This window comes from Zootermopsis nevadensis, unplaced genomic scaffold (assembly GCF_977971745.1).
Source record: "Zootermopsis nevadensis isolate Lab colony 2312 unplaced genomic scaffold, Znev_1.0 Znev_ptg000022l, whole genome shotgun sequence".
Taxonomy (NCBI): domain Eukaryota; kingdom Metazoa; phylum Arthropoda; class Insecta; order Blattodea; family Termopsidae; genus Zootermopsis; species Zootermopsis nevadensis.
Window position 1 is genome coordinate 3,848,108 of NW_028259154.1, and position 21,885 is coordinate 3,869,992.

General features: G+C 37.2%; 3 protein-coding genes across 8 annotated transcripts in view; 2 read left to right on the forward strand and 1 right to left on the reverse strand.

Annotated features, from left to right (window-relative positions):
- The window catches only part of LOC110841552 (sal-like protein 1), a 223,696-nt gene extending 216,326 nt beyond the window's left edge, over positions 1–7,370 (forward strand). The window contains exon 7 of the mRNA XM_087353458.1: positions 7,242–7,370. Coding sequence (XP_087209584.1) covers positions 7,242–7,247 — 6 coding nt within the window. The 3' untranslated portion in view covers positions 7,248–7,370. The remainder of the gene's footprint in view (positions 1–7,241) is intronic.
- LOC110841558 (uncharacterized) lies at positions 907–9,166 on the reverse strand. Of its 3 annotated transcripts, none has more exons than XR_002547222.2 (5): positions 8,623–9,166; positions 7,693–7,779; positions 5,924–7,317; positions 3,273–3,446; positions 907–2,290 (listed from the first exon to the last, which is right to left on the reverse strand). XR_002547222.2 is itself a non-coding variant. In XM_022087233.2 (4 exons), exons 1-3 carry the CDS (start codon positions 8,737–8,739, stop codon positions 5,968–5,970), a joined length of 1,554 nt encoding a protein of 517 aa, XP_021942925.1. In that variant the 5' UTR covers positions 8,740–9,166; the 3' UTR covers positions 2,352–3,446; positions 5,924–5,967. The 3 variants fall into 3 exon arrangements, 1 of the variants encoding a protein (XP_021942925.1); XR_015536384.1 differs by lacking the exon at positions 907–2,290 and adding an exon at positions 3,829–4,083 and having other exon boundaries at positions 2,352–3,446; XM_022087233.2 differs by lacking the exon at positions 907–2,290 and having other exon boundaries at positions 2,352–3,446.
- A 95-nt stretch (positions 9,167–9,261) lies between these two features.
- Positions 9,262–18,457, forward strand: LOC110841565 (polycystin-2). Of its 4 annotated transcripts, none has more exons than XM_087353468.1 (8): positions 9,262–9,435; positions 11,295–11,408; positions 12,726–12,854; positions 13,240–13,436; positions 14,033–14,184; positions 14,659–14,853; positions 15,548–15,774; positions 16,714–18,457. In XM_087353468.1, the coding sequence occupies exons 2-8, from the start codon at positions 11,346–11,348 to the stop codon at positions 17,509–17,511; spliced, it is 1,761 nt and encodes a 586-aa protein (XP_087209594.1). In that variant the 5' UTR covers positions 9,262–9,435; positions 11,295–11,345; the 3' UTR covers positions 17,512–18,457. The 4 variants fall into 4 exon arrangements, with proteins under 4 accessions (XP_087209594.1, XP_087209593.1, XP_087209595.1 ...); XM_087353467.1 differs by lacking the exon at positions 9,262–9,435 and adding an exon at positions 10,556–10,676; XM_087353469.1 differs by lacking the exon at positions 9,262–9,435 and adding an exon at positions 10,558–10,717.
- The last annotated feature ends 3,428 nt before the right edge of the window (positions 18,458–21,885 follow it).

Here is a 21,885-nt window from a genome sequence, read left to right on the forward strand (position 1 = left end):
ATCTGTCTGTATAAAAGCTTTATAGGTAAAGGTATTTCTGACAATTTTAACCATCAAAAGAAATGAGGAGCTACAGTGAGAAAATTATCACTCCATCAGGATTGTCAACTTCAAGACATGCAGTTCAAGCTCTTCACAGAATTGTTAACTCCTTTCATTAACATTGATACAAGTAGAGTAGAAGACTTACTTTGGTTTGTATCGCAGAAACTTCAAATTTTCAGAAATTTACCTGAAACTTATAACCAAATTATTATCACTTATAACCAAAGAATTTCTAAGAACATTATCATAATTTTACACATAAATAACTGCAGTAATACTCTAAAATGACTGCCAAATATAAAGAAATTCAGTAAAATTTCACATGCAACATCGATTATTTGTAAGATTTGAGGTTTTCACAGCGGTGAGTATGAAGATTTCTGTCTTCTGGGTTGTTGCGCTGTGTAGTTTGGTCAATGTTTACCAACGTTTCAGAGGTCATACTGCCTCTGTCATCAGGGCGATGACAAAGGCAGTATGACCTCTGAAACGTTGGTTAGCATCGATCAGACTACACAGCGCAACAACCCAGAAGACAGAAATCGTCATCGATTATTTGTTTGTAAACACACATGCTATTGCTAAATTGTTACTTCTTCATTGATTCAAGCATAATTTATTTCAAGGTGTTATAATATACAAAGGAATTAAATAAGAAATTATGTGAAATACTTTCGGAATTTGAACAGTTGTTTCATTAAATGCAAATTCAAAACACTATTGTTACTGAGGACTGATATTCTGAAACACGTCTCATTTGTTTGAAAGATTTCACTACAAAAAACATATTTTTGTTAAATATACAGCACCATGTTTTGATTGGCTGTCTTTTTCATGTTTTGGACACCAAATGTTCAGTCAGGCTAATGTGATTGTAAATCTTTATTTATAAACAGCTCTCATGTTTCCAGACAGTACTTTTTCACTTTTGCTGATAGCAGCAAAAGCTTCAATTTCATAACATATATTGTTCATTTGTTCTGAAACAACCAGAAATGGGAGATTGGACAGAACATGCTTGTTCTCCAGGTGTTTTATCTTGAAGAGAACAGAAACATTGCTTTTATCTTAAAATGTTAGGATTTCTTTATTGCACAGTGGTGAAATTACATTAAAAAACTTCATGCTACCTACTTGTAATATATTTATAACACTACATATGAAATAACCAAGTATTGCATCTTTAAATGTAAGAACTTGAAACTGAATTCCAGCATAAATTTTAGGTACCTTTCCAGACAAAGTCCCTTTTCTATGATTTTCCTCATTTTCTCGCCGCAACAGCCTTTCCCCACGATTTATATCTTTAGTAAAATCTCTCTCTTGATAAATTTTTTTTATAAATATTCATGTGTTATTCTCACAAAGTACAAAAATGAAAGCATAATTGGGATGTAATGTCTGTCCAACCACCCATTTAAATATTTTATTTAAGAAAATACTGAATGGATTTCAGTGAAACTTGGTATTTCGTTATGATGGTTATCTTCTACTTTGTAGTGCCATGTATTCTGGTAGAATTTTAAAACATTTCAGAGGCCCTTGCTGACTCTATCATCATCCTACCTCATATTTCATGTTTCCATCAAAAGATGCTGAAATTAAACTTTTATAAATTTTCTCCAAGGGGAAGAGGGAGAGGAGATATAGCTCCTACTCATTCTCAACCTCGACACTAGAGGGGGTGAGTGGTCAGCATCACGTCCTGTCCGCTCTTTACCCCTGGGACAGGGCCCCGGTACCCATTAGGTAGGAGGCTAGGTGGGCCCCAGAGATGGTCAGGATGTAGAAGCTAGAGGAAGAATCCTCTACTCCTGTCAGTGATCGATCCCTGATTGTCCAGTCTGTAGTTGGTCACTATACTGCATTTATTCAAAACATTTTTTTCAGTATGATGTATATTTATTGAAATACAATGAAAAATGTATATACTCTTGAACATGAGATGTCTCTTCTATGTGACCAAATATTTAGCACTAAATCTACCACAAGATTGCAGCACAAGGTGAAGAAGATTAAAATAATTAATAGGTTTTAATACTTTTATGTCATTTACAAATAATAAAACAATTATAAAGAAATTACCTGTACTTGATACCTTAGATTTGAGATCTTGAATGCGCTATCGACAAACGGCATCTGTCCAAACACCTTACACGTCTCTCAGGCGCTGGGGATGTCCTGCCATTAACATGTACCCACAAACGCAGGCAGGGTGTCATACGAAGTTCTCTAAAGGGGTTAGCTATATGCAGGGTGAAAGGTAATTCATTTATATATTTATTATATATTTATATATTTCTATTATTTGGCTTCATCAACAACAGACCTACATATTGGTGTACGACATACGTACATTTTTAGTGCTATTTGTACACCAGAATTGCAATACAAAATTAATATGATTAAAAAAACAAACTGGTTGTATCAGCAGTAAATAAATATCAGGACCATAGAGAATGAAGATTCACAAAGAATGCATTTGGAAAATGTGTATAACGTTCCACTCTTCACTACAAGCCTGAAGAATACATAATTAGCAAGAAATAACACAGAATGACCAGAGCCTGTGAATGCCTTTCTAAATAATTTCTTCCTTATGAACCTATTTGTGACTGGTAACACCTCTGAAGCCATAAACCACACACCAGAACACACTTGCATGCGGTAGAGCATTTTAACAATCAGTTATTAATATTCACTGTATTTCTGATAACACTTGAAACATATCTTGGATGACTTCTCAGACAACAAGAAACTGAAAAACATTTTCAGTCCAGTTTACAAATTTTACAGCTTAACACATCTAATTTTGATTGTGGACTTGGTATTGCTAAGTGTCGAAGTTAACTAAGCCCATGTCGACCATGTAAAATTAATTTTTGTGTTTAGGCAATGTTGTATTTTATTTATTTTCCATCTTTATAATGCAAGTACTGAGAGCCACAATTATTTTTTGTACTGCTCTGCAGAATGAATTTACTGAATTTTTAAGGTGTGCCAAGTTCTCAAAAGCAAGGATGTCAGTTCCTTCCATTTGCTATTCTGTTCTTCTGGGGGGAAAAAAATACAACGTAAAAACAAATATGTTTTATTTTGTGATGGTACGGATTAAACCGCGTCTTCTTTCCTTTCTGTTCTCTAGCATAACACATAACTCACATATAACGTGTGTCCAGAGTCCTGTGTGAGTGGTTTTTATTTTGTGTAATAGTGAAATTCCTTACAAAATCTGTAAATCCCATTACAGCACTTAAGATTTTTCTTCATCTGCCAATTAAAGAAATCCAATTCCATGATGGCATTTTGGTTTCTTTTTGTAGTGGGGAAGGAACTGCATGCAACCCACTGACTGTGATAACCCACTCCACTGGATTAGACTGAACCATTCCAAGTTGATTCTATAAAAAAAGACAACCACACAAACCTAGCTGTGACAAACATGAATAATAGTTTATACATTCATGAAAGCGTTTCCAAAAAAGAATATTTTAACTCCTTACTTCAGTGTAATACTTATGTTTCCTATTTATAAATATTCTGTCATTCTGCAGAAGCTTTTAATGTTTAGAAGTTCACATGCACAGAATAAAATATACATGAATATTCATGCAACATATTTATTTTATTTCGATGATTACTGTTCAGTAGGTTGTTAGGTTAGGTTATGTTAGGTTATGTTAGGTTATGTTAGGTTAGGTTCTAAATGTATGTTACCACTAAAGAGAGATTTGTGATACGCTTTCTACTCCTGTGTTCTCTTGATTATAATATCTTCTTTACCTTCTTGTTTTTATTGTATCATGAGACGCTGTGTACACACATATGCTATGTGGCCATGACAAAATTGATAGCGAATGTTAACATTGCTGTCAGTCTTTTGAGGTTCCACCAAAAGCCCAGGAGATGTGCTATTTTTGTAATGTTCTACAATAGCTCTTCTGGTGGTATCTCACAAATTATCGATATAGTTTCTGTGTTTTAAAGCCCATATCCTGTCCTCTCCACCCTGTACGTTAGTGTATATGTAGACAATAGCTGGAGATTTAACAACAAAGAAATGAGCATTATATTTGCCATGATCCAATTTTGACTGTAGTAAAATTTTATAACAATTTTTCTCTTCTCTCTTTTACCAAATCCTTCTGTTCTTAGATCCTTTCTTTACCTTCAAAGTAGGTAAATACGTGCAGTACAATTCTTTATCATCTTGAAGACACAAAAATGTATATTTAAATATTTACAGATGAATTCACAAGGAATACAGAGGGACATTACAAAAACCTAAGACTCTTATCAGAGTATCGACTAAACAAATGTTATCATAATTTATATTACTAAGTCTCTGTCTAGGCTTGTGAAGATATTTACAGAAAAATCCATGGAGAATACAAAAACACATGGCTGAATAAATATTCAAAAAAATTCAACTTAAATTTTTTTACTGAACGAAGCAAAGAACATCGAAATGTCTTAAATCGAGGGCACATTCTTTATGTAAGAAATTCAACAAGTTGTTATAGAGCGTACATACAGAATTCTAAACAAAACTTTTGAGTGTGTCTATCACAATAGACATTTACCAGTCTGATAGCAGTTCAGATGAAAGTTTAAAAACAATAAAATATTCTGTTTCAAATATATTTTATTATACAACGGGGCACATTGAGATATTTTATACAATCAGTGTTACTTAATGTCGGCTATGGCGGGGGGGGAGGGGGAGGGGGGGACGTAAAGATGTAAAATTAGACCACTTATGAAAATTTCTTGCAGTTATATGGATAGTTATGAATGTTATTCCTGTATACTAGCAGTTGGTGTATTCTAATAAGGTTTAAATATAAGAGATTTGATGATCATGATGATGGAGGCAGAAATCACCTCTGAATCATCAGTAAACTTTTACACAAACCATATAGCACAATAACTCAGAAGATAACAATCTTCAAATTTTTTGTCCTCAGGTTTTCACACCTGTAGGCTTTAAGGGACAAGGCATGTTGAATGTTGAAAGTTACCCAGTGTTTACTAAAACTACGATAACTTTCCCCTTTCAGTAATGCACATTGCATCAACTGAACCCTCTTTAATTTAATAATCCTAACAGGAATATTAACGGAAGAAAGTATTAACAATCTTATTTTTTTATTTATTTAGTGTTCTGTGTGACGACAGGTCCATATGAACAGGATCCTGGGACCTGTTCATATACGTTCTTGGCAGATGATCCAGAAGTGGTTTGCCATTGCCTTCTTCTGTGTGTGAATGGAGTAATTGTTGGGATGCCACGGAGGAAAACTCCGCGTTGCATAGACCACGGCCTTGCCCAACAAAAGTTATAAATTCGGGCACCGCCGGGAATCGAACCCGAGACCCCAGGATTACAAGGCCAGCGTTCTAACCGCTAGACCACCTCATCTTATTATTTAGTGTTCTGTGTGACGACAGGTCCATATGAACAGGATCCTTCCATCCTTTTCTCGGACTGGGACCTGTCCATATACGTTCTTGGCAGATGATCCAGAAGTGGTTTGCCATTGCCTTCTTCTGTGTGTGAATGGGATGCCACGGAGCAACCGGGGAAGTCCCCGGAGGAAAACTCCGTGTTGCCTAGACCACGGCCTTGCCCAACACAAGTTATAAATTCGGGCACCGCCGGGAATCGAACCCGAGACCCCAGGATTACAAGGCCAGCGTTCTAACCGCTAGACCACCGTGGATCTATTCACAATATACGGAGCTATAATTTTACCCGTTTCTTTGTATGGATGTGAAACTCTGTCTCTCACATTTAGAGAAGAACACAGACTGAGAGCATATGACAGCAAAATGCTGCAAAGAACGTTGTTCCAGGGGGCAGAACAGAGCGACTTACCTGATTCTTTTCCATGTCAGAAGAATGAGCGTCAATCAAAGCAGTCAGTCCCATAATTCCAATCCATAACGGGAGACCTCCACTTGTTTATCATTGTCTACGTCAGTAATTATATCTTCTTTATTGACCTTGTTAAGTAGGGGCACCGCAACGCTGTAAACTTTTCCTAAAATATCTGTCAGTTTGTCACACTCAATCCTTATCGCTTTAGCTTTATTCTCGCTGTAATGAAGCTTTTCAAGTTCGGCGTCAACACCTGCACGATCTCGTAATCTCACTTGTGGGACGTCCCTTTGAGCAGCGAGATTCATCTGAATGCTTGAAGATTCATACAACGCAGCCTGCTGATTTTTCACGTTCAGCAGAAGATCATCACGTCTATGTCTTGCTCTATCTTCTACCCTTTCCATAATATTCTTTATAAGTTCACATTCTTCACTGTACCAAGAGCCTTTCACATAATAAGAATCTATTTCATCTACACCAGCCTTCCCAAGAGAATCCACCTTCTGTCCCAGCTGCTGACTCATATTATAAGTCTCGTCTGATATCTGCTTCAGTACCACCAAATGTTTCTGCATGTCACTAAATGAATCCAATTCATTTTGCATCTGTATCCGCCGTTCCTCAAGGACCAGTTGTCTTTCCTTTAAGTCATCTAAGACTACTTCCAGCTGTGTTGTTCCTCCAGTGTCCTTCGCGATAGCCAACGTCTTCGTGCAACTGGGTATCTTTCCTTTCTCATCAAGTCTTTCATGTTCTGCATTAACACCAGAATAGTCTTGTGATCTCACTCGTGGAATGTTCCCTTCAGCACATAAATTATTTTGAATGCTTGTAGATGAATGTAATCGTTTATGTGCGGCCTGCTGTTCTATCACATTCATCAAAACTTCACGTTCATTCATCCCATTATCCGCAGAATCTAAGAAAAAACACTGAGAGCCTTCCATGCAATCACAAGCTGTTCCATAAACATCTACATAACCCTTCTTCATAGCCTCCAGCTCCCATTCCAGTTGCTCCTTAGACTCATCCGTTTCCTGCTTAAATTCCATTAAGTCGTTCTCCCTGTCACTCTCTAATTCAATCTGCAACTGCATCCTCTCATTCTCGTGTATCAGCTTATTTACATGTTCTCCTATTCCAGTCACCTCCGCCCCTTTGTCCTCAATAACAGCCATTGACTTCTTACAACGGGCCTTCAAATTCTCAAATTGTGAACTAAGAAGAGTTTCTTCTTCAGCAAGAGGCATGTCACTTTTCATAATCTTGTCTATATAACCTCCAATGACAGACAACTCATTTTCTGTTCCAGACCTAGGTCCATCCTCCTCTGCTTCCAGTGCCTTGACAAGAGCCTCTGTATCTCTCTGGTCTCTCCTTCGTCTCGCCTGCAAACCATTTCACAACATACATCAAACGCCTTGCAAGACTCGGATGCCCCTCGTTCGGAAGGTATAAACTAGATAACTAAACCACACGATAAACAGATCACCTGACAGTAAGGTAAGACTATCAGTGTTCCACAACTACGCTACGATCCGCTACTCAAAACCAAGCCATAATTATTAAGTATCACAGTATGTACCAATGACGCAACAATATTTTTGAAGAATTTGGTTACTCACATATGTTTTAATGCTGATTCAATAACTTTTACAACATCACAACTCTGCAATAAAGTTTCTCTCCAGATTGACTAATTTTCTAATGCCTTTACACGAACCAACAGATGGAACATGACACTCAACTGCTGTTGTACTTACATCATATGCACCAGAACACATATCTTCATGGACTCTCTGCATCCTCGCTGTTATTAACAGCATTTTTGCTAGACCCTGGTAGCTAATCTAAAAATATAAAGACATATAAGATGAGAAGTTTCATCTATATGCATGCAACTTGGTAACCAAGATAAAGACAAGTCTGCCACAATCAGACCTCCTTGCCACTTCCGTACTGTTTTCAGCATGAGAAACTGCACACATAAACAAAACAGGCAATCTATTTGACAAGAACAACAGCGCGGCAGAACGGTTGAAAGTCCTTAAATCACGGAAACCAGATTCATCATACATAACCACAAGAAACAGACAAACACTCTTCAATCTGAAATAAATCAGTGTGTTCCATTCAGGAAGACGTCAATTCGAACATAGACTTGCGCTAACTACATGATCATTTTACTGAAAAATATAAACAAGTTTAAAAGCTGCAAATTATCGGAACATACGAGGTGCGATCGGAAAGTTTCAAGACTGTGTCAATAGCGGGCGAACCGGATGTAGTACGAGCTTCTGCCGCTAGGGGGTGCTGCCTACATTCATAGTGAATCAGTGTGCCAGCCGGCATCATCGAATTAGCATTTGTTTCTTAGTTACGGGCGTTTTGGTAGTGCATTACACCGACCCTCCTGCGATTTCGGAATGGCGTGTGCATCAAATTTTACCAAAGACTCGCCAAAACGGCTACGGAAACCTATGAAATGCTAAAGCAAGCATTTGGGGAGTCCGCAATGGGTCGTGCACAAACTTTTGTGTGACATTCACGTTTTAAAAATGGCCGAACCTCTGTCGATGATGACGAGCGTTCTGGACGACCATCTTCGAGCACAACGCCCGAAAACGTTACGAAGATTCGGCAGGCCATTCACGAAGATCGACGGAATGTAAAAATGTATGAAATACACTTACCGTTAATGGATGTGAGCCCTCTATTTCCTGAAGGATATATTTTCTCCGTTCCTGTGGATTTAGACTCCATGACCGTGGATAAGTTTCCTCAGTAAAAATTCTCATACTTTCACACATATTATTTCACAAAAGCACTCCTTTGCAGCAGAAAAATCGTCTGTTTCCACGGAAATCTTTCAACAATACAATTCAGCGCTACATTATTTATTGTTTATCAAGAAACTGCTTCCGACGTACATATCTAGTTACGTCGAGTATGCAATATAAACAAATGAATCTCGTCTCCGTGATTAATCAATTGAGTCGTGAAGTTATGGGTTATGTTTGCCTTACTAGTATCGTATTTTGCATATTATGATTAACGCAATGTACCCCGAATAACACACAGATTAAAAAAAGTTACAGTGGAACCACGGTTCCGGAGAATTTGACGTAAATACGCCTCTGTATTTAAATTATATTTACGTCTCTGTAATGTAATGTAATGTTATCTTCAATGTCACCCATCTTGTTACGAAAGCGGATTGTTGATTAACACAACAATGCCGAGTAAACAGATGACGTTTCCTAGGTAACATAACAATGCACGCAAGCTGACCATTGTTGTCGGTCCATATTTACACATTGTTGATATGGATCTTACACATTTTCCCGTCACTTTTTCGTTACACATTTTCCCGTCACTTTTTCGTAACACTTTTTCGCGGAATAACCGTTCCACCGATTATGGCCGCTGACCTTGTAGGGAGAGCCCAGTATGAGGACCACTCATTGAAGGAAGGAAGGAAGGAAGGAAGGAAGGAGTTTCCGTCGGTCAGTACAGTCTGTGTCAGTGTAGCAATGTAGAAGCCTGATAAATATTGTCTTGTGACTGTGCTGGGTTAAACACATGCCACCACGCCCAGTAACGCTTTGTCACTCTTGGTCACGTTTGGTCACGCTTTGTAAATCTTCGTCACGTTTCGACATATTTGTAGATCTCTTGTCAAGACGTGAAAGCAGGTCACGCTATGTCACGCTTGGGTACGCGTGGTCAGTAAGTCACGTATCAGAACGCGTACTTTACGTTAGATGAAGATATGACAGGTTAGGTTAGGTTAGGTTGGGTTAGGTTGGGTTAGGTTGGGATAGGTTAGGTTGGGATAGGTTAGGTTGGGATAGGTTAGGTTAGGTTAGGTTAGATTATGTTTGGTTAGGTTAGGTTAGGTTAGGTTAGGTTAGGTTGGGATAGGTTAGGTAAGGTTGTGTTCTGTAAGGCTATGTTAAGCTAAGTTATATTAGTTTAGTTTAGGTTTCGTTATTTTAGGTTACATAACGTTTTGAAAATATTCGTCACTTTTCATCACTTATGGTCACATCATGTGACGCCTATACAGTACGTCACAGGTAGTCACGCTTTGTCACGCTTGGTCACACTTTTACAATTTTGGTGGTTTTAACACTTAAGGTGTCCTCTCGTCACGCTTTCAAAGGAGGTCACGCCTAGTCACGCCTTGTCACTAATATATATATATATATATATATATATATATATATATATATATATATATGAAGTTAATGTAGTGGACAGGAGCAGCGGAAGTGATGAATCGAGTGATAGCGATGATCTGTGAGGAGTGGAAGAATTGGAAGTGCACCGAAGTGTTGCGAATAAGATAAAGATATCTAATACTCTCTGCAGTGATAGTTTTCTAGTGATGTGTAGTCTAGTGAAATCGACTTTTTGAATTTTCAAAATTATTCATTAGTAACGTTTAGATGGGGGACAGATATTTTTATGGATGAATAGTAGTTAACCTTCTTATCGACTAGGCTACTGTCACGTCGGCTTTATTTACTTCTGAACAGCTCACAGAGAGCAGCACTGCGCCGCGGCCAGCCGTGAAAACTTCAAATCCTATTCAATTGTTGACTTTGTTTATGTTCGATTTTCCATAGTTACTTTTTCCAAACAAACGTTGGCGTTAATAGTGTCAGTAAGTTTTAGCAATGAGGAGGAATACACAATTTCATCCGAATTAATGCTTGTATTGTGTGTGAGAAACATAATAGTGGTAAGTTGAGGCTTGAGGATCAGGTGTGAAATTTTGATAAGGTTAGAAAAAACTATTTGTAAATTTGTAAAAGGCGAAACAGGCACATTCCACAATAGAAAAATATATTAGTGAACGTATATAATAGTTTATAAACAGTCCTAAACTTATAACAGACTCATTCAATACTTATTTCGTAACTGAATAAAATCTGACCAACAGTCAATGTAATACATAACCAAAACAATCTGTAGAACCTTCTGAGATATATTTTGTCCCCCCAACGGCAAATCAAATGAATACAATTGATATATTCATATTCATACTATAACATGTTCAACATCCTTGACTTGTATATGAAGGATTTATGGATTGTAAAATAGTTTTAATTCCAGTTTTGTTGTAGAAATTATATAAAATCAAGAGTGTATAACCTCAATTTAAAAGGTCACAGGGGAGATGTGGAATCATTTAATTCCTTAAATAACTATGAAAAATATTTAGTGACAATGCAATGTTTTATATATATTTTTAATAATGCAAAAATATATGCCATCTGCCATTTTCTAATGTAATAATGAGAACGTGTTTATTGTTTGGTGGTTTATATAGTAATAATTGTACTCTTCATATGCGCAGGTTTTAAATAAACTGGTGTGATTCTGCGCATGAAAAAATCAAAATCTGGAAATGCCAAGTATAAAAAAGCAATATGAGCAACATTCCAGTGAAAATCAGGGTTCACCATCATGGGTATGTGTTTCAGATATGAGTGAATGAAACTGAATGTCATTCGGTGTTTTCCTAATAACAGGTTTTCTTTTATGGACCAACAACTTCTTAAAGGGAAAATTTCTTATAGGGAAAATTTAAGTTTTGTTAATTTTTGACGTAAATACGTCTATATTTTCGGGTCAGTGTCATTCGGCAAAAAGTGAAACGAAAAAGTATAACTTCATTGTTATGTTACCTACGAAACGTCATCTGTTTACTCGGCATTGTTGTTACCCATAAAATATTACATTACCTTACATTCAGCTACAACAGACCCATCTTAAGCGTAACTAATTCAAGTTGAATAAGCAATGTCTTAATCAAACTTTACTCAATTGTAAATCATGTATAAAGGAAATATTTAGAATAAAGCCAATATATAAACTTCCTTTCCGTGTAGACGTATTTACGTCAAATTCTCCGGAACCGTGGTTCCACTGACAACTTTTCTTTTTCAAGCTTTATCGTTACTCTACCATTGTGGTCCAGTATATGTTAATACCTTTTATTTAATTAATATCATCATAAATTTAAACAAAATCATCAAAAGTATATATGAAGTTCAAATCTTGCTGCAACATTTCCCAGGCACCTTCATTAATGTCTTTTATTTGATTATAAGTTTGTCAAATTCATTGGCTAGTTGCAACATGGCTTGATTTCTATTAACCAAATTATTTTAATCTGCCAACAGTAAAACTGTAGAGTCATAAACGCACAAATGCTGTAACAGTTTTTAGCCTGTGGAAGCTTTGCCAGTTTAGTTTAATTACATAACCTCTATTTTAATATTTCTCACTCATCTTGGTTTTCCAAAAAAGGTTTCCTACCAGAATTTTGCGTCACTTTCTATTTCGTACTTTTGGGTCCAGCCGTAGAGATTAGTTAAAAGAGGAATGGACAAAGTATACGAGGAGTTAATACCATTTTGTCACATTGAACTGTGTTAATTCTTTTAAAAACTGTCTTAACCTTTTTATTTTAAATTTGGCCAGTGAGTGGTTAGAACGCTGGCCTTGTAATCCTGGGGTCTCGGGTTCGATTCCCGGCGGTGCCCGAATTTATAACTTGTGTTGGTCAAGGCCGTGGTCTAGGCAACACGGAGTTTTCCTCCGTGGCATCCCAACAATTACTCCATTCACACACAGAAGAAGGCAATGGCAAACCACTTCTGGATCATCTGCCAAGAACGTATATGAACAGGTCCCAGTCCGAGAAAAGGATGGAAGGATCCTGTTCATATGGACCTGTCGTCAGACAGAACACTAAATAATAATAATAAATGTGATTGTCCAGATGCAGCCAAGTACCTCGCGGCACGCAAGAGATGTTTCCACGGAGGAAATCGAAATGGATGAACTTTTTAATCATCGTACACAAGTGCAAGAGAAAGAGTACACACCTCTAGAAATGAAGGACATCTTGGTTTGTACATTTATTTTATCCCAGCCTCAAACCCCGCCACTTTGGACTGATACAACTGTAACTTTTACAGTTTTAAATAAATTTCACTCAAATTCTGTAGGAATGTAATATTTGCAAAATAAGATGATGGGCTTAGTGTAGAAACCGTGAAAGCGCCCAGAACGATACTAACACCAAAGCAAAGTGTAATTTTTGTTCAGTCGCTCATTTGCACTACTGTAATAAAGTTATTTGTTTTAAGACATGTCCCTCCTCCTGTGAATTTGCGAATTGTTCTGCGTAAAGTTTGGTCGTTGTGTCATATATACACAGCGATATGTATTTAAACTTGGGTAGAATCTCACACATCTGTCAGTTCATCTCTCGTAGTTACTGATGTTTCCAGGAGCGGGAACGCAGGGAGAGGATACGTGCGTGGTGGACGGATCATCTGCGCGACTTCTTAACATTTTTCATCTATCTCATTACTCTGTACTGTGCCGTGTTTGGGTCCAGGGATGATATGGCATACTACAGTACCAGTAGTATTAAAAATACAATTGTTTATTCTGATATCTTCAGTGAAATCACGTCTACTAAAGTGTAAGCTTCTATTTGCTCATTAAATTTAATAAAAACTGTCAAGTGTTAGTTTAATATTTAAATCATGCATTAGGCACAAGAGGTACATTTCTTTAACCCGTAAGTACTAAGATCTCCCCCCCCCCCTCCTCCCACATTTCTGAATAATTCCATCATTTGTGGTGATCATTACTTTTCGTAGACTAACAACACATCTGATCTCAAATATTTCTGGGCTAGGGAGTGCAGAGATTCTTATATTCTTATTAGTGTTTTTGGAAGTAAGTGTAGGCAAAAGGGGCCTAACAATCAGGAAAAAGAGGCCCCCAGTTCAAGAGCTGGCAGGTGCTACTCGATACATTTTATACAGAAATTTATTCAGAAATATTTGCTGAAATATTTGCTGATGATAACACCCATAATTGGACAATGATCTCGTGAAACTTAAGATTTGTAGTTCCATGTAAACAACAAATTACCTTCATGTAGAAGATATATTATGGCAAAAATAGGCTGTATTGCGTTCACCAGGTTCTTGCAGGTTCAAGATTCATGAAACCACAATTTTGAGAATTCTGATAAAATGATATGAGCTTCAGTGTGCGTTCATTTTATAGGTTCTTAATTTATATGTCCGAAGTGCTGATACCAGCTCTCCACCAGGGGGAGTTGTACAACCACGAGAAGATAAATGAAACAGGTATCACAGCTGTTTACAACACCAAACTCTTGGGACTGGTCCGACTTCGACAGCTACGGGTTAAGAACGGTACGTTCACCTCTCGGTATTTTATTGCAAGCAAATATTCAGCTAATATATTCGTAAAAATATCTGTAATCACACTATTCTGAGCATTAAGTCACTCATAAAATATTTCATTCCTGCACAGTTGAATAAAATATTCTTACATGTAAAAGTAAAATGTCTGAGACAGTGATTGCCGTCTATTATGATCATATTTAAACTGAAATATATTACATGACAGCTAAAATAAACTTATATCACATCATAATGTGTCCTAATGGAATTTTTCCATCCGTAAGACATAGTATAAAAGGAATAAGTCATCAGCAGCCAGTGGGAATGGAGATCGGAGGAAGGGTGATGGAGACAAGTGGAAGTGTATTCATTATGATTTTATTATGAAATATCAATTCATTGACAAATCCCATTGCACCAAGAGCTGGAGTCGTGTGTCCATTTTTATCTCCCATAAAAGTTTCTCTCACTGACCGATTACAGAAACCTGCAATGTTGCGACAGAGTTGAGGGGACTACGTGGTAGATGTCGTGCTCAGTTCAGTTTTAGTACTGAAGATACAAAGAACTACAGCCTCTCATGGAGTCCGTTTGTTGCCAATTCCTTTAAACTCTCGAGAAATAAGAGTCCGTGGCTATATCGGGCGGGGTGGGAATCAGGAACCGTCTTGGCGAAAGGTATGTAACACCGTCATGATAAAACTTGCATATTTTTCAAGGATTCATCACTGCCGTACACTGAATGGGACTGGTGTGTGAAATTCATCCTTATATTTATACTAAACCTTTTAAGTTATTCAAATATATATTTATTATTCAAGTCTATACACAAACTTTTAAATTGTTGATGTTAAAATTTACAATTAATATTAATATTTTGCGCCATTCATCGCTATCTCGATGTTACAATATTGCGCTATATATTACAACATGTTTCAATGTCATAGCATCATCTTCAGGTTTTTTTATCTTTAAAACTACTCTATATTTATTAATGCAAGCTTGAAGATGATGCTATGACATTGAAACATGTAGTAGTATAAAGCGCAATATTGTAACATCGAGATAGCGATGAATGGCGCAAAATATTAATATTAATTGTAAATTTTAACATCAACAATTTAAAAGTTTGTGTATAGACTTGAATAATAAATATATATTTGAATTTTAAACACAAACATGACGCATCTAAACTATAAACTTTTAAGTTATATATAAGTTGTACATCCGTGCAGTAACCAAGGATTTCGAGTTTGATTTGAGCAGGTTATCAAATCGTCAGTCTGTAACCTATAGATACTAGAGTCCAGATCTTTCACGGTGAGAACAATTAATAAGAGGTCTGTGTCTCTTTCTTTTTATATTATGACAGGAGAATTTGCTTGGTATCCTGGAGGAGGTTACATAACAACCCTGGGCCGGACACTTGAGAACTCGCTGACCGTGATGAAGTTCTTAAAACGATACAATTGGTTTGATCACCACACGCGTGCCATCTTCATTGACTTCACCACATACAATGCAAACAGGAATATTTTCAATGTAGTCAACCTTATCGTGGAGATTTCTGCTGAAGGAGCGGTTGTTACGTCGCAAAATGTGAGTTTCCAACCTTTTCGTCTTCAAAGCAAACTTCGCCTTCACTACTCTTTATTGCACCTATCGTGAAGTAAAGGCTAAATGAACATTGCTGTTGAGATCTACCACGCTTTTCCTAAATTCTTCTTTTTCCGGTTTAACAATGTTTCTACATTTTCCGGTACCCTTTCACGGATCCCCCAAGTTTTTATTAGTTGGACATTCGGTAGGACTCCTTGGACGAGAGATCGGCCCGTCACAATGCCTCTACCTGTACACAGGACGGCACAACACAGAAAAACATCCGTGGCTTGAGTGGGATTCGAACCCACGGTCCCAGCAACCAAGCGGCACAAGGCCCACTCCTAAATTCTTGTAAGAATAGTAGCTACTTAAAGAGTACAGCCATCAGCAACGACCATCCTTCCATTCAACACGTTTTAGGTGCTCTTCAACTTTGACATTAGCATTTAGCATTTCATAGGTTTCCGTAGCCGTTTTGGCGAGTCTTTGGCAAAATTTGATGCACACGCCACTCCCGAAATCGCAGGAGGGTCGGTGTAATGCACTACCAAAACGCCCGTAACTAAGAAACAAATGGTAATTCGATGATGCCGGCTGGCACACTGATTCACTATGAATGTAGGCCGCACCCCCTAGCGGCAGAACCTCGTACTACATCCGGTTCGCCCTCTATTGACACAGTCTTGAAACTTTCCGATCGCACCTCGTAACTAAGGAAACCTCGTGGTTGCATTTGAAGAGAAATTCTTGTTCCCTCTTCAAGGCTTTACATTGATTAAAATTCCACTCTAAAATTCCTGCAAATTCATATATAATTTGTTGTTGTCTGGTCAGTGCTTACAGAGAACAAATCACACGGTAAACAGGACATCTCAAGACGCGAGCCTCGTTACCTTTCATCTCACGTTTACGTCCTCTGTCTCTGCTTATTTTCAGATCGAAACCTTAAAGCTCCTGTTGAATTACCATGAACTAGGGCTGTCAACTGTGGTAGCAATGGTACTCTGCTCATTGATGCTGTGCGTATTCATCGTCCGACAGATGACTCGATTCGGTCGTACTTCTGTACGCTCTTACTTCACTGCCTGGTATAATATTATTGATCTGATCATCGCCTTATTGGGCATTACCATCGTCGGTCTCTATCTTCTGCGTAGCAAGTATGTGTCGATGCTCATTAAGCATTTAGAAGAGGCAGATGGTAACGAGTATGTCAACTTTACCTGGGCAGCTTACTGGCAAGTGACCCTGCTTCATTTTATAGCGGCACTTTTGTGTCTGTCCACTTTCCGTGCCTGGAAACTGCTTAGATTTGGACGCCAGTTTCGTTCATTTGAACACACGCTGATCCAAGCTTCCAAGGCTCTGGTCCCAGTCACATTCATAATGGTTATCGTTGTCATTGGCTTCACAGGGATTGCTTACGTCATAATTGGTCACACTAGTTACCCGTTTTCAAAGATGTATTACACCTTTTCTACGCTGTTTTTCAATGGAATAGGTTTAGGTGAACTTGATTATGAAGTATTCTTTGCTGTAGATTATATCATTGGCCCAGTCTTTATCATCATCTATTGGCTGACTTTTATAATTTTCCTTATTAATGTGTTCATCACCGTTATCAACCTTGCTTATGAAAATGCGAGAGACAAAGTGAGCCTGATTCATGAAGAATACACGATGACTGACTACGTAAAGGAGGAGATAAAATATCATTTTACACATCGTAAATAGGAAGCCATCTTAGAATACATAAATCAGACTTCAAGTAGAGTCAAAATACACATTACTTCCAACACAAAGAACAATTACAATTTGAAACAAATATATTCTGAAGATCTCAGGAGAAACGAACACAGAAACAAAACTTTCAGACTCCAATGATGGATAAAAATTTGCCAGTTTTTTTTGAGCTTTAGTGCCGTATAGTCTGGTAACATTACAGAGGTCCTTGTTGCTTCCATCTTCAGAGTGGTGAGTATGGAATTGGTTTGAGATAAAGGAACCACTTGGTGAAGGCAGAACTTTGCCCAGACTATTGGGGAGTAGAGTCAGGATTTGGCGAGTTCTCGGGGGCTAACGGACTGGCCAGCAGAAGGGGATAAAATGGACAGAATAACATGAGACCTATGTCCTTTGAGAGAGTGAAGGAGAGATCTTCCATGACCAACTCAGACAAAGGCCATTCTCCCTGTAGCTGAATGCAGTGAAGAAACATCTTATTTTTTTTAAAGTGATTCTATGTACGCAGCTTTTTCATCACTCTAATGATGAAGGCAGCAAGGACCTCTGAAGCAACGATACTACATGGCACTACACAACCCAGAAGACAGCCATGTTTGTCGTAACACATTTATCAGAACTCGGAGCTAACCAGAATTTAACCAGAAGATGCTGTAAAATATGTAACTGGATAAAATTTATGGTTAAAAATCTATTTATGGCTCAGGGTATACAATTTTTAAACAATCACATTCTTTATTAGAAGTTTAACTGCAACTGTAACTTAGAATCTGGCCTTATAATTAACATACAAGATATTATTGGCAAAATTCCTCACATTTATAAGTTGATTTCCTTGTTAATGGTATGAGCGTTTTAACATGTACGTATGCACACATTTAAATAAATAAATGAAAGGGATGGGTAACAAAGTTACCCTTGCATTATGACCACCAGCTGATCTCTTTTTATGTGCATCCCCATTCTTACCTTATGCTTACATACGCACAGTATCTTATAAGACTCATGAAAATCATCTTAACGTCTGCCCAGTCAAGGTCTCCTAATTCTCCCTACAGATCCAAAGTCTCGTTGAGTCCGTAAGTCTCTGAAGAGGATTGACCTTTTAACTAGGATACTTTGTAAGGTAGTATATTTGCGTCATATTGTGAATATTGTAAGTTTTCTATATTACTCCATATTTATTAATGTTTTATTTATTTAAATCATTGCTTTATTGACTAATATTGAACATCAGATGAACCACGCCATATATAAAAAACAATACCTTCGTTCTAATATATAAGAGTAATCTGATAAGAACATTTCAATAAACTGCATAACATTGTAAATGATTGTAATTCGAGTTTTAAATTTTACCAATCTAATTTATACCTGAGGACGGTTAAATATAACCGAAACATGTCGTAAGAGACGTTCAAATTTGTAAATTGATCATTCGATGCGGAACGTGAAATGATATTTTAAATATTTTATATTTTATTATCTTATTAAAATTGTGATTTGACGGAAAATATTAAAATATTAGGATACTTTAATAAATACAATTATAAAATAATTTTAAGTAGGCAATGAAACGAAGATTCACTTTTTATTAGCAAATTTGCATACAAAATGTGGCCTGTATATGCTGTGACAAATGTGGAAGGTGTTTTTAGTAAGAGTTAATCAAAATTAATCAGCTCGTAACTTCTCCATGAATTCCGTTTTTATTTGTAACTGGCTTTACTAAATATTTTAACACTGCTACATTTTCAAGAGTGTAAACACGCCGCATTTCCCATGAAACGTTCAAAACCACGCACTATTCACCGAAAATGTTTATTGGATTTTGGAATACACGAGTCATTCTCCTGCTTGGGTTCCTGGATGATGGGGTAATTGCTACTGCAACGTCTGAAAGATGTACGAGAAGCAGTACGCTTTCTTACTCACAGAGAATGTGACTGTTCCGCACAGTAATGCCTACCCCCAGTAATTTACTTATCAATTGCATATTGATTTTGATCGTGGAAGATTATCGAGTTTGGCAGATTTATGGTTTAACATTTATTTACAGCTGAGCAAATACAAATTTAAGCAAATCACATTCTTAAAGGAAGTTTAATTAAAAATATATTATTGACTAAATTCTACAGATTTATAGGCTGTAATTTATTTGTTAAGAGTATGAAATTATCACCCCTGGAGGTGATTCTTGCTTATCTACATATATTTTGTACCTAGCAAAAATTACTTCAAATGAAAACAGCATCATGATGAGGTGATGATGTCGGAGCTGTCACGTCATATCCCCTTCAATTTAACAGTTGGTGTACCAGACGAACAGATGTCTCAGTCACTCTGGTAATTGTGTGGCGTATATAACGGAATCTCATGTTTTCCAGTTTATCAATAATCCCCACCCCCGATATAAAATGTCTGAATCATGATATAGACGTTTAAGCCAGCACTGAAAGAGTGTCTCCTATCTAACTCCTACTCCATAGAAGAATCTACCTTAACCAAAAAGTCTCACTAGTGGGTATGCTTTCCCGTTCAATTATTTTTGCAGTAATACTGTAGTTGACTCTAATAACAATCTAATTTATACAGATAAACTTGGAAATAGTGACCTCGGTTGCCTGTAGTGTCTAATATTAAATCTTCATAAAATGCATGATTTTCTTACTGTCTCACAAATAAACCAATTTGGTTATAACAACATCTGACACCATTCTCACCCCACTTCTTTGCATGGAGTTGTAATGTGACTTTCTACTACGCTGGCCTTGTAATCTTGGGGCCTCGGGTTCGATTCCCGGCGGTGCCCGAATTTATAACTTGTGTTGGGCAAGGCCGTGGTCTAGGCAACACGGAGTTTTCCTCCGTGGCATCCCAACAATTACTCCATTCACACACAGAAGAAGGCAATGGCAAACCACTTCTGGATCATCTGCCAAGAACGTATATGAGCAGATCCCTGACAACCTGAAGAGGTTGGAAGGATCCTGTTCATACGGACCTGTCGTCAGACAGAACACTAATAATAATAATAATAAAAACTATAACAAAGACCCCTTTTAAACAACACTGAGTGGCCTTGAGTGCTCTAATCTCTCAGTACCCTCGGAAAAAGTACTGTAGCTTCAGTAACAAACAGGCTTTGCAAACAGACAGAATGGTTGAAGTTGGAGAGAAATGAAAAGTGTTAAGTGTGGAGGACAACTTTAATGTGATAAAACAAACTGCGAGTGAAAAGAAGAAAGTTGATGTGCCGGTAATTTGATTTACATAATTTCACAATTCAATCCATATGGAAAATAAGATCTAGTTTATATTTAAAGTAAATTTGATTGCTGTGCGAAAAGATCCTATTTATTTCTTATTGAAATTTGATTTAATCCCTTCATCGGTTAGAATGGCACTCGTTTATAACGACACAATTTCTCTGGTCCCTTGGATGACATTATAACCAAGATTGAATATTAGCATTAGAAGCAAGTGGTACAGTTGTGCCATGACATGTTCTATATATATCCTTAGGCCTATGAAGGTTCTATGGAATGTAATAAATAAATTGTATTCTACTCATCGTCATAACAAGGTTCTAAAACATGCAGAAGCCAAACCTAACCTAACCTAACCTAACCCAACCTAAGCTAACCTAACCTAACATAACATAACCTAACCTAACCTAAGCTAACCTAACCTAACATAACCTAACCCAACCTAAGCTAACCTAACCTAACATAACATAACCTAACCTAAGCTAACCTAACCTAACATAACATAACCTAACCTAACCTAAGCTAACCTAACCTAACCTAACCTAACCCAACCTAAGCTAACCTAACCTAACATAACATAACCTAACCTAACCTAAGCTAACCTAACCTAACCTAACCTAACCCAACCTAAGCTAACCTAACCTAACATAACATAACCTAACCTAACCTAAGCTAACCTAACCTAACATAACCTAACCCAACCTAAGCTAACCTAACCTAACATAACATAACCTAACCTAACCTAAGCTAACCTAACCTAACATAACCTAACCCAACCTAAGCTAACCTAACCTAACATAACCTAACCTAACTTAACCTAGCCTAACCTAACCTAACCTAACCTAACCTAACATAACCTAACATAACCTAACATAACCTAACCCAACCCAACCTAACCTAACCTAACCTACACATCAGCAATAATGCGTCCACAGGTGAAACTACAATAGAAAAGACTGCATTACCTCTTTCTTGATCATGTGTTGGCAACGATGAGATTCAATAATTCAGCCTTGACATTTCCCTCTGTGAGGGAAATTTATTTATCTTGCAGGTTAAGTAATTATTCCATCCTTTCTCCAGAAGCAAAGTGTCA